The sequence below is a fragment of the Lampetra planeri genome, unplaced genomic scaffold, assembly GCF_965212315.1.
Source record: "Lampetra planeri unplaced genomic scaffold, kcLamPlan1.2.h2 scaffold_1353, whole genome shotgun sequence".
NCBI classification, from domain to species: Eukaryota; Metazoa; Chordata; class Hyperoartia; order Petromyzontiformes; family Petromyzontidae; genus Lampetra; species Lampetra planeri.
Window position 1 is genome coordinate 15545 of NW_027614071.1, and position 12489 is coordinate 28033.

Genomic DNA, 12489 nt, shown 5'->3' on the forward strand with positions numbered 1-12489 from the left:
TGGGATGCAAGGAAATCCTTCCCTCAACAGACATATATTTTCCATGTTCACATTGCACCAGGCCACCCACATCTCCCATTGATCTGTCAGGAAAATGTTTTGGTGATGACACCCCATGTGATGACTTAAACATTATCAGGGAGGTTGCACCCTTTTCCGGTGAAACTTGCTGACATCACATAATACAAAACATGCTCTGATGAGATACTGATAACTGCAGTTTAGGTGCCATAAGTCACAGTGAGTGCCGCAGACGAGGAGGACACACAGTGAGGGTGAAGGACACGCAGCAAAAACACTCCTCTGAGAATCAGTAACAGATTCTCCTGAGGGAAGTGGAGGAAAGTGAAAACCCAGCTGCTGCATTTCGAGAGTCAGTGTCGACACCAACACCAACATGAGGTTCAGGCTAAAGATTCCCAACCCCGGACTGGATGACCGGATCCCCTCTCACTGGGAACTGGAGAAGATGGAGAAGGAGGAGGCTGGAGACAGACCCAAGTGGGACAACAAAGCTCAGTATTTGCTCACCTGCGTGGGGTTCTGCGTGGGACTTGGCAATGTCTGGAGGTTCCCTTACCTGTGTCAAAGCCATGGAGGAGGTGAGCTGGGATGAGAGCATCTGGATGTGATGTTTTTTTCTTAGATACTTCTCTACTACTTTGGCATGTGCAATACACTTTATCTTACTTTGCTTACTACTTTTATAAGTTCCACATAAGTGAATAGGAACTGTTTATTAGCCAGGTTTAGTCATTATCTCTATCTTTTACATCCTCTGTCTTGGAAAAGTACATAATTTTTCAATGTGAATACAGCATTGTGTGTGTGTGTGTGTGTGTGTGTGTGTGTGTGTCTGTGTGTGTTGACACTGACGGTGCTGTTTTATGCTTTATAGGTGTCTTTATGAGATCAAGTGTAACTGAAGTTAGCCACTTGAATTTTACTGACTTCCTTTAAAGAAAAACATTCTCTCAAATGGCTCTATTAACGTACAAATACATTTAAATGTTTTCATGTTCCAGGTGCATTTATGATCCCATTCCTATTACTTGTGGTACTGGAGGGAATCCCACTGCTGCACCTGGAGTTTGCCATCGGTCAGCGCCTGAGGAAGGGCAGTGTGGGAGTGTGGAGATCAATCCATCCATGCTTGACGGGAGTTGGTGAGTGAATGAATGCATATTTATTGGTGACTGCATGTTGAGATTTAGACTAATTAGACTAATCGTTGTCTTGGTTACAGGTATTGCATCCATGTTTGTGTCGTTTTTGGTGGGCATGTACTACAACACCATCATGGCTTGGATCATGTGGTATCTGTTCAACTCCTTTCAGGATCCTCTGCCATGGAGCCAGTGTCCCCTCAATGCGAATAGGACAGGTATGTGCGACACTAGCGCTAGATATAGAGTGGATCTTTCTCTACCAATTCACTGGATACATTCAACAGACGCCATGAACTGAAGCTGATATTGATGCAGGATTCACATTCCATCTATTCACTGATTAATGCACAGACAGTATAAAACAGCTGAATGAAGCTTCTGCATCTGAAAAGTGAAACCAAAGCCAAACGGCCTACAACTTGCATTCTGTCTCATGGCCAGCAGAGGGCAACTGTCAACCGAAAAAAGAAGTGTGATTGTCTGAGTTTAATTATTGTCTCAGTAAATGTGTTTATGGTCTGAATGAATAGTTTCTTCAATACAGCAGGATGTGGATGTCTAACTTATGGTCCCATTTAGAATCAAATGACAATAAAGAAGGTTTTTCTTTCTTTCTGGTGTGTTAAGATATGATCCCCTCAGTGATGGCAGTGGACAACATGCTGAACTCGGGGGTTTGAGCAAAGCACAAATTACGCTATTTTGGGAATGGCCAACCAATAATTACATTTAAAACATGTATCTAAGTTCAGATCAGTCCATCCCATCTTGAAACGCCAAACTAGTGACATCAAATGCATGGAGATAGTAAAGCTAGGGACTGATTCATTTCTAAAACACAAACTCCAGTGTTTCTCTGCTTTGATCGCAGGCCTGGTAGAAGAGTGTGCACGGAGCAGCACTGTTGATTACTTCTGGTACCGCACAACTCTAAATACCTCAGCTGTCATCAGTGAGTCTGGGGGTCTGCAGTGGTGGATGGTCCTCGCCCTCATGGCTGCCTGGACTCTGCTCTACGTCTGCTGCATCCGAGGGATCGAGACCTCTGGAAAGGTGTGAAAACAAAGTTGCATCACAGTTGCTTATGTTTGTCAGCACAGACATTATCGTACATAAAGTTCTCCAACTGTATCCTTGCTAATTTCCATATTTCAGGCTGTGTACATCACCTCCACTCTCCCATACCTGGTCCTCACCATCTTCCTGATCAGAGGACTGACGCTGAAAGGTTCAGTGGAGGGAATCAAGTACCTCTTCACACCAGATGTACGAATCATAACACCGACCAGCATTTGCCATCTATTAATCTGTGTGTGTGTGTGTGTGTGTGTGTGTGTGTGTGTGTGTGTGTGAATACCATCAATCATCAGAATAGATAAACAAACAAATACTTCTGGAACATCTGAGTACATTTCAACAATTTGCTAAAAATAACATAAAAACCATCTTTATCAGTGAGGTTTTTGTATGATGTTACACACCAGCAGGTATATATATCTGTGTGTGTGTAGCTTCACACGTTAACTATTAACAAGGGACAGGATAGTAGATAGTGTTTCTCTTGGTTTTAAAGATAACAGATATTACAACTGGAAGTAATCAACAAGATATGCTTTTTGTTTTAGGTGGATGAGTTAATGAATCCCACAACTTGGTTAGACGCAGGCGCTCAGGTCTTCTATTCCTTTTCCTTGGCTTTTGGAGGTCTAATCTCCTTCTCCAGTTACAACTCTGTTCAGTGAGTAAATCCCTCAACTGTGCCGTTTTGGAGGAACTCTGCTCAACACCTGATCCACTCCTTTCTGTTCTTGTGCAGCAACAACTGCGAGCAGGACGCCGTCCTCATCTCCATCATCAATGGCTGCACCTCTGTGTTCTCTGCAACGGTTATCTACTCCATTATCGGCTTCAGGGCAACGCAAAATTACGATGACTGCATTGGAGAGTGAGTTTTCAAAGAACCTTTTAATGATCAAACCCAAATGTAAGAGAAGTGAAGTAAGATGAAGGTGGATCTGTGTTTTTTTTTGCAGCAACATCTTGAAGCTGATGAATGCTTTCAACCTGCCTGAAAACACCATCACTGACAGCAACTACGAGCATTCTTTGGCATATTACAACCAGACTAGTCCAGATATTGTTCAAGAGTTGCAAATTCAGACCTGTGACATGCAGTTTTTCCTCAGTCAGGTGAGTGGAAAATATTTGGACATATCCCTAGTGATGCTCATGGATATATAACATGAATCTATTTACAATAACTGTGAAGAGGGAAGACAGTTATCTGTTGTCTACTCTTCCAGGGGGTGGAGGGAACAGGTTTGGCCTTCATCGTCTTCACAGAGGCCATCATTAAGATGCCAATATCCCCTCTCTGGGCTGTCCTCTTCTTCATCATGCTCTTCTGCCTTGGCCTCTCAACTATGTTCGGAAACATTGAGGGAGTAGTCGTTCCTCTGCAGGATCTTAAGCTATTGCCCAGGACATGGCCCAAAGAAGTTTTATGTGGTAATTACACACAGATATATTTCTTTGCATGGTAGCAACAAGGGTGGAATGAAATCTTTCCCTTATTCTGTGCTACCGATCTCCGTGATTCAAATGTACCAAGGAAGGCAACTAAGATATTTATGCCAGTGAATAAGAGCTCACAACCATTCAGCTGCAGATTGAGAGGATTACAAGGTCTGAAAGCTCTTCGAGCGCTTGGAAGAAGACTGAAAACATGTGGATTATTTAGTAATCTGACATATACTGTGTGAGTAACACTAGAATGTTACTTCACAAACTTGTGCTTATAGCTCTTGTTACCAACATCAGACTGTGTCAGACTGTGAATCTACTCACTGGGAAGAAATAATGCTATTGCTAGTGTAAAAAATCAGGACTGGCATGAAGAAGGATCCCCAATGTGATTATTTTGGAGTCTCTGTGTAAACATGGCAGTTGCAATCAGTCTTATCGTGTGTTTTTAATTGTTTTAGGTCTGATCTGCGTAATCTCTTTCGCTCTTGGGCTTATTTTTGCCCAGCGCTCTGGAAACTACTGGTTAGCTCTCTTTGACCAATTTGCTGGTTCTATTCCACTTCTGGTCATCGGATTGTGTGAAATGATTGCAGTTATCTACATCTATGGTGCAGACAGGTGAGTTTATCTCAAGGCTTCTTTCAGCAGATGGCAATGTTGGACCAACACTGAAAAGCTCAACCAATAATTAATTCTAATCCTGAATAATGTACTTTATCCATGTGGTGGATCCTAATTTCTTGTGACCTCTTTGTTATTTGAACGGCATTTGTATGTGTAATGACAATAATAACAATAATAATAATAATGATGATGATGATGATGAGTTACAAAGCACTTCATAAAATCAAAGAAATAAACAGCACCAGTAAGGGAGAAAAGGAAGCCTGTAAAATAAATGAATGTGCCTCCCTGATTCATGGACCTACAGTATGAAATTCTATCTAGGTAGAGTTGTATAAGTGCAAGGATGGGTCAGCTCAGTTAAGGGAGATAGGTAGATCAAAATACAGTGGGAAAAGTGCCGCAGCGCTTTGTATTCTGACCCTTAAGGAGAGATAATGTGACACAGGTGAGATAAAACTGAACAGCGTGTCCTCTCATTGCAGCACACCTAGTGAGAAAGGAGGTACGCTTGCAAATAGACAGAAAATGTGTATTGAAATGAATTTATAGTTTTTTTTTAATGACTTTGGCCTCATAGATAGGTTACAAGGTTATTCCGGTCCAGTATATCATTAACATGTTCAACACACACACAGAGAAAAATGGCACCACATGTTGTTTTATTTACTGTAACTAAAGTAGAAGGTCAGCTTTTATGGAGGCTTTCAACTCACTCGGATGACATTAAGTCACCCTCTGATTGCTTCCACACAGGTTTAACAAGGGACATTGCGTTTATGATCGGCCACAAGCCAAATTTCTTCTGGCAGCTGTCATGGAGGGTGATTAGTCCACTCATCATGGTGGTCATCTTGGTTTTCTACTTTGTAACCAAAGTCACTCAGGAGCTCACCTATTTGTCCTGGGATCAGGAAGCGGTAAGTGATGTAATCACGATTCTGTCGGCTGGAGGTTCTAATGAATTATTGTAAATATGATCAATGCACCTGTGTAAATGTGCTTGTGGTCATTGTTCTTCACTTTGGTCACAGGAGACGTTCCCCACCCTCACACCACGCCCGTACCCATCCTGGGTCAGTGCTATCATTTTCATCCTGGCTGGAGTTCCTTGTTTAGTCATCCCAGTGTTTGCCATCTGCAAATTCATCCAGAGCAACTTCAGCAAGCAGAATGACAACAACGCTGACACGCTGAATAGTGTCTCTGCCAAAATCCAATGAATGGTACCACAAACCAGTAAAGTGTCTGTTAAGTGAATGTAGATATATTTTTTTATGTTGATATTGTTTGTCACTTACCCTGCACAATAGCATAACCGCACAATGACCTTGTAAATTAGGGAGTGTTGGATGATTCTGTATTTTTCCAACTGCGTCTGTTTCACATACTTATGTGATGTATGTTGTACAGTTAATGGAAATGAAATATGATCATTATGATGTCACTTTAACCAGTGTGTAACTTAGCCTAGCATAGAAAGTCGAAAAATCTAATTTTCCAGGTGGCTTTCCGCTTTGGATTCACTGGACAACACATAATGTGAAAATATTCAGCTACTGAGGTAATGGTTTAGTGAGCTGTTTATGCTAAGCTAAGCTTGTACAGCTTGGACATTGTTGTTGTTTACAAGTGCTGATCATCAAAAATGTAATCTGTGTATTTCCCAAATATGTAACAGTATTTCCTTTTAAGATTTGTTGAAACACTCAAAGCGTTTTTTGATTTGACAATTGGTTGTTGTTTACAATGTGTATTTTGGATTATTATATGTTGTGTATGATATAGTACTTACACTGCCACAAATGTCAGGATATGTCACTGCTCAGCTCTCACCAGCTCAAAAAGAAACCGGTTACTATTTAAAACATGTACAATAAAAAAGCATTTGGTGGATTACTGCAACTCATGTCTCTCTTCACATATGGCAGAACAGCAGTTCTTTGACTTGAACCACATAACTCTGTTAAAACATATAACATACAAAAAATATTTGCTAAATTATGCAGTCATTGCTTACTGGTAGGATCGGAAATATTAGTTAATAAATACTGGTTATACAAAGGCAATTTTGCAGCGTATGCATTGTCTAATCTGTAGACTGCAACAGATAAAGTAAATCATAAACTTGCTTCCACAATGCTGTGGACATTCATAGTCATACACAACTAACTGTCACAAACGCTTTAACAGACACGGTAACCAGTCCTCTTGCTCGGGTCACATGTGGATGCCATGAGGCTGGTTCTTCCTAACCCAGGACTGGATCTGCGGATCCCAAGCTATGCAGATCTGGACCGATGGAAAAGGAGGAGGCTGACAACAGGCCCAAGTGGGACAACAAAGCCCAGTACATCCTGACATGTGTGGGGTTTTGTATTGGGCTCGGTAATGTGTGGCGATTCCCCTACTTGTGTCAAAGTCATGGAGGAGGTAGGTCAGATACAGGTCAGATTATGAGTAGTTTTCCAGTTTACAGGAGTTGCATTTAGAAGTATGTCTCCACTAGGTTTTGTACGGACTACAAAATATTGTCAGAACCTTTTAACCTGTAAATAAGTCACAAGTCTTTGGTGCCTCAGGGAAAAGTTGAATATTTCACTCTTTCTGAGCACATGATTGGTTTGAATTCACTATAAATGATTCACCTTCAAAAATATTGACTGATATAAGAGAATGGCAATTAGAATGCCAATTCTAAATTCATAACTGATTTTTGTTTGTTTGTTTGTTTTGCTCGGTTTACTTTAACTTTAAAATACTGTGGATTGAGTTAAAGAGAAGAAAACGGGTGCATGTTTTTACTGTAAATGCTTAACTGGAGGTCAAGGGCCCAAGGACACTACCAACTGTCCAGAGTCCAGGCTATTAATCACAGTAATGTGGCAGGTCTTATAGATAGAAATCAATATCGATTTTACATCTCATTCCTTTATGAGTCAAATTACCGTAATTGCATAATAGCATTGTACCTCATGATAAAAAAAGTCACCTCCCAAAATGAACGTTCATAGTAATTAACTTGGGACAATCATATGATTTAGGACAGTGAAAGATTTGTTTGTGAAACCCTGTCATGGTTTATCTTGTATAAGATCTGAATATACAGAAATGTGAGACAGCAGCAGGTTTTGATGCCTGCTAATATTCAAAAGAATGCAAAAGAAAGAAATATTCCTCACAACCCCTGATCTAACACATACTCAACAGGTGCCTTTTTGATTCCCTACCTAATCTTACTGGTGCTGGAAGGAATGCCTCTCCTGCTGCTGGAGTTTGCAATCGGCCAACGTCTCAGAAAAGGTAGTGTGGGAGTGTGGCGTGCCATCAGCCCCTATCTGACTGGTCTGGGTAAGTGAACGCGGCACCTTACTGGCCTAAAGTAAGCAGTGGAACCCACCTCATTATAAGGATAATAACTATAATTCTGCACTCCTCAGGTATAGCCTCCATGCTTGTATCTTTATTGGTTGGACTGTACTACAACACATTAATAGCCTGGATCATATGGTATCTCTTCAATTCTTTTCAAAGCCCTCTGCCTTGGACCCAATGTCCTCTCAATGACAATCGGACAGGTATCCAAAAATACGCTCATTTACAAACTGAGGCACACAGATTCCACATGTATATGGTTTGTGCCTGTTTCCCCTCTCAGGATTTGTATCAGAGTGTCAACGGAGTTCAACTGTGGATTATTTCTTTTACCGAGTGACTCTGAACAGTTCAGCCTCCATATCGGACTCTGGAGGAATCCACTGGCCCATGGTGGTTTGTCTGTTAGCTGCCTGGACAATTGTTGGTATCTGCTGCATACGAGGGATCAGCACGTCAGGCAAGGTTTGTTTAAACCTCACATTTTATGATACTTTACTGCGTTAACTGGAAATTCAAGCCAGGCAATGAGAAAACCTGTCTGAAGTCTGAATGTCTTGAAAATAGGCGGTGTACATCACAGCCATCCTGCCTTACATTGTGCTGAGCATATTCCTGATCCGAGGACTGACTCTAAAAGGGGGCCTTCAGCGGGATCAAGTTCCTCTTCACACCTGATGTATGTCTCAAAGATGGAAAAAAGAAACATCAGTCCACAAACCTGCATATAATAGGTTGTAATTACAGGTGGAGGAGTTGGTGAACCCAACAACTTGGCTGGATGCAGGTGCTCAGGTTTTCTACGCCTTTGGTTTGGCGTGGGGAGGCCTCATCTCCTTCTCAAGCTACAACCCTGTGCAGTAAGAGACATGGAGTATAAATTGAATGTGTTTACCTATTTTAATTAAAGTAAACAGATGGCATAGTGACACACTGACAACATTCGGCAACTTGTGCATTTGTTTCCTTCCCAGCAACAACTGCATGCAGGATGCAGTGATCCTGTCGGTTGTAACTGGAGTCACATCCGTCTACGCCGCCACAGTTACCTACTCTATCATCGGCTTCAGGGCCACAGAGAAATATGACCAGTGTATCAGTGAGTGAGTACAGTACAATTCATACTTCTCCATTATTTAGAGAGTACAAACAACACGTGACATTTGAAAAGTGATGGCGGTGTGGCAGCAGGACTCAAAGGCAAGAGGGATGACTGAGAAACAAAAGCTAAAGTTTGTTTACGAATGAAATGAGGAAAAGAACAAGATTAAACACGGATATGGGGGGCAACATACAGATACAGGAATCAAGTGAGCACACACAAGGGAGTCAGGGCAGAACCTGTGGTGAATGATAAAAATCAAATAGATTGGCAAGGGATTGGCATGAGAGTAACATGAGAATAGAAAGACGAAACAGACAAAGTAACAAGACTGTGAAAAACAAAGGACTTGAAGGACAGAAGAAGGACAGAAGGAGACACAGGTAAGAGCACACGAGGGAAAACAGGGAGTTTGAACTTGATTTGAACTCAAACTAAGACGATGACAGAAGATATTAAAAGTAAAGTTAGCGTGTTTGACCTCCTCTACCTCGAGTTGGCTCAGCTAAAGTCTTAGCTAAAGTCTTTGAATGTTCTTTTCTGAGGTCAAGGGTCATTCCATCCCATATTCTGCTGAAATGTCGATATGTCAAATGTTGATGTGTTTGCCTCCCCAGAAACATTGTGACGTTATTGGATTATTTTGAGCTTCCCGATGACAGCATCACTGCAAGCAATTATGAAGCAGCCTTCAACTATCTGAACAGCTCGTATCCAGATAGTATTCTTGGATTGGAGATTACAAGCTGTAACATGCAAAATCTTCTCAGTGAGGTAAATAAATATGAAAAACACTTTATCTCAAACTACAGTATATGACAAGTAACTAATATGTATTTACACAGGGAGTGGAGGGAGCAGGTCTGGCCTTCATTGTTTTCACAGAGGCCATCACGAAGCTGGCCTGGTTCACCTGCCTGGTCGATCCTCCTGTTTGTCATGCTCCTCTGCCTGGGACTCTCCACGCTGTTTGGGAACATCGAGGGAGTGGTGGTCCCCCTGAAAGATTTACATGTTTTTCCTCAAAGATGGCCCAGTGAAGTATTAACAGGTTAACAAATCAATAAACCTCCAGACACACACTAAAACATATCTGATGCATATCTCATATCTGGCTTTTTTTGTTTTTTTTTTAATGCATTCTTTATGCTTGTGGTGTTTCAGCAATAACGTGTGTCTGCGGCTTCATCATCACCCTTCTGTTCACGCAACATTCAGGCCTTTATTGGGTAACTCTGTTTGATAACTTTGCTGGATCTGTGCCACTGCTGACCATTGGACTGTTTGAGATGATCGCTGTCGTTTACATCTACGGCATCGACAGGTTGGTGCTACTGACTGCAATGTTCAAGTAAGAAATTCACTGATGGCATATTTTAGATTTGAAATCTGTTTTGAATTTTTCTCGTGCTGTAGGTTCAATAAGGACGTGGAGTTCATGACCGGACACAGGCCCTCCCTCTACTGGCAGGTTACATGGCGATTCATTAGTCCTGTGATTGTCCCTGGTCATCTTAGTTTTCTACCTGGTGACTCTAGCCCAAGAAAAACTCACCTATTTAGTCTGGGATCCCAACTATGTAAGCACATCAGTTGATGAAACTAATTATGAAAAAAACAAAACCAAAAACAGTTGTGCAGCCACGTACACTAATCATTTTGTTTCATGGTCTACAGGAGAAGTTTCCATCACTGGCAGAGACACTGTATCCTTCATGGATCAACATCATCATATTTCTTTTGGCAGGAGTACCCAGTCTAGCTGTGCCTGTGTTTGCATTATGCTATTTTATCTATGTTTGCTGTAAGAAAAAGCAGCAACCAGCAAACAGAAATGTGGTTTTGATATAAAATCACAACATTCAGAAAAGGGGTTTTACTGTTTCGTTTGTTTAATTTGTGCAAATTTCTGTTTGTGTTTGAAGTTTCCTGGCTGCTGTCACATCTATTTTCCCTCTAATTTAGTTTCCCCATTGTTGCATATTACTGCATTGGATTTGTCACATTTCACATTTAAACTATGATTTATACCAGTTTCTTCCAACTGGTGACACGTTATTTTTTGTATGTTGGACATATAGTGTTGTTATTTACATATTTGGATTATATTGTGCTGTTGTTGTTATTTGTGCTTGTCATCAATGTGCCTATGTGAAAGGGACAGATGCAGATCCTCATGTTGACCAGGAGAGGTCGACGTCAGACTTCCAGAATAACACAGGTCCTGTTTTCATCATGATGATGAAGTCTCTGCCAATAATGTTCAATATTCTTTTACAATGACTGTTTTGACAAGAATAATAAATCAATTACTCACACACCTGCAGTGTCAACTGTTGTCTCACTTTTTTTTTTTTTTTTTAAATCTATCTTTATTTGATCTATATAAGACACTGATCAGACAGCATTAATCAAAGCCTGACTGACTGCAGATAGTCTTTAATTGTATTTCAGACAGTTCAACAACAAAAAATTAGAACAGTCTCCATGGTTTCTACAGTCCACACATTAAAAGAGGACCCTGGGGATGTCCTTAGATCCTCAATCAGGGTGAGGGAAAACCTGCCAGAGACCCTTTTAACAAGGAAAAAAGCAGAAACCTCAGAAAGAGGTGCAGAAAGAGGGATCCCTCTTCCAGCGAAGGACAGATCAGCATCGGTGTTGGATGTAGAGACAATGGACAAAGAAGGACCATGAAGAAAGTACATCGAGCTTCTGAAGGCTCCTCATACAGTACATGTCCATGGCACGCCAATGATCCAGGGCAGCGGGTGAAACCCTGGAGATAGGACGATGCTCCATGCCACACAGCTATGTCAGTTAAGGCCATGGCCAGCCCAACCTCCAGACCTGAACCAGGTTTAAAAACCGGTGGAACAGCAATGTGAAAGCCTGGTGGAGAACATGTGATTGGATATCAGGATCACTCCACCAAACATCGATTTCCCAACTCTGGTTTAAAATATTAGCATTGAGTTGTTTAGAAATGAACATGAACTTGCTGTCTTTGTATTGTGTTTTTGTTATTCTGACCATTTGTCATGTTCTGCAAATAAATGCTGTAAACTAGGCTCAGTGCCTTATGGGAGTTTCCCCTGTCTAGGCCAATAGCCAGCATAACTAAGGGCTGGTTCAAGATAATCCTAAGACCTGAGCTAGTACTATAGTATAGTACTATATATACAAATAATGAGAGGGTAGAACTGGAAGATGGTTCCATAGGTAGCTGAGTGATATAGTTTTAGTGCTAATAGCTTAGAAATAGTAACTTTATAATGTTTGTTGCTGCCCAAATGAACTTTGCCTCTGTCTTAGTGGGTGGACTTACTCAACTACCTGACTGTTGTCCTGTAATGATTCACAAAATAACGATAAAAACAAGCAAAGTCTTCTCATCACATCCACACACCCCCCACACACTCCCACTGCAGGAAAGTGAATGTGCAAGAGTTTAATGAAAAAGTCAGTCTTATCATTGGTGTAACAATAACAGTATCGTCACTATCAATTATTCCCATAGAAGCTGAGTAAAAAGTAAAATTAGTGTCGGTGTTCATTGGTTAATCTGTAAACTGCAGAAGATAAAGAAAAAGATCATGAACCTGATAAAACCTGCTTTAGCATTGGCAAGCACATATAGGCCCTCTGACCTCCAAGTACGACAGTATTACATCTTGTCTCACTGGGGTCACC

The 12489-nt window shown here is 41.2% G+C and overlaps 1 protein-coding gene and 1 pseudogene across 1 annotated transcript; both read left to right on the forward strand.

Moving 5' to 3' along the window:
* Nucleotides 1-397: 397 nt before the first annotated feature.
* On the forward strand, nt 398-5542 carry LOC144739181 (sodium-dependent neutral amino acid transporter B(0)AT1-like). The gene is made up of 12 exons (XM_078622156.1): nt 398-602; nt 1026-1166; nt 1247-1384; nt 2041-2222; nt 2325-2435; nt 2795-2907; nt 2986-3114; nt 3203-3359; nt 3473-3677; nt 4154-4313; nt 5086-5239; nt 5354-5542. Exons 1-12 carry the CDS (start codon nt 398-400, stop codon nt 5540-5542), a joined length of 1884 nt encoding a protein of 627 aa, XP_078478282.1.
* Nucleotides 5543-6554: 1012 nt separating this feature from the next.
* On the forward strand, nt 6555-10647 carry LOC144739183 (sodium-dependent neutral amino acid transporter B(0)AT1-like; annotated as a pseudogene).
* The last annotated feature ends 1842 nt before the right edge of the window (nt 10648-12489 follow it).

Excerpts from the sequence above, each read along its gene's own strand:
- LOC144739181 (XM_078622156.1), top strand. The coding sequence starts at position 398 with ATGAGGTTCAGGCTAAAGATTCCCAACCCCGGACTGGATGACCGGATC. Across the intron at positions 603-1,025 it reads GTGTCAAAGCCATGGAGGAG|GTGCATTTATGATCCCATTC; the intron begins GTGAGCTGGGAT and ends TTCATGTTCCAG. Across the intron at positions 3,115-3,202 it reads TACGATGACTGCATTGGAGA|CAACATCTTGAAGCTGATGA; the intron begins GTGAGTTTTCAA and ends TTTTTTTTGCAG.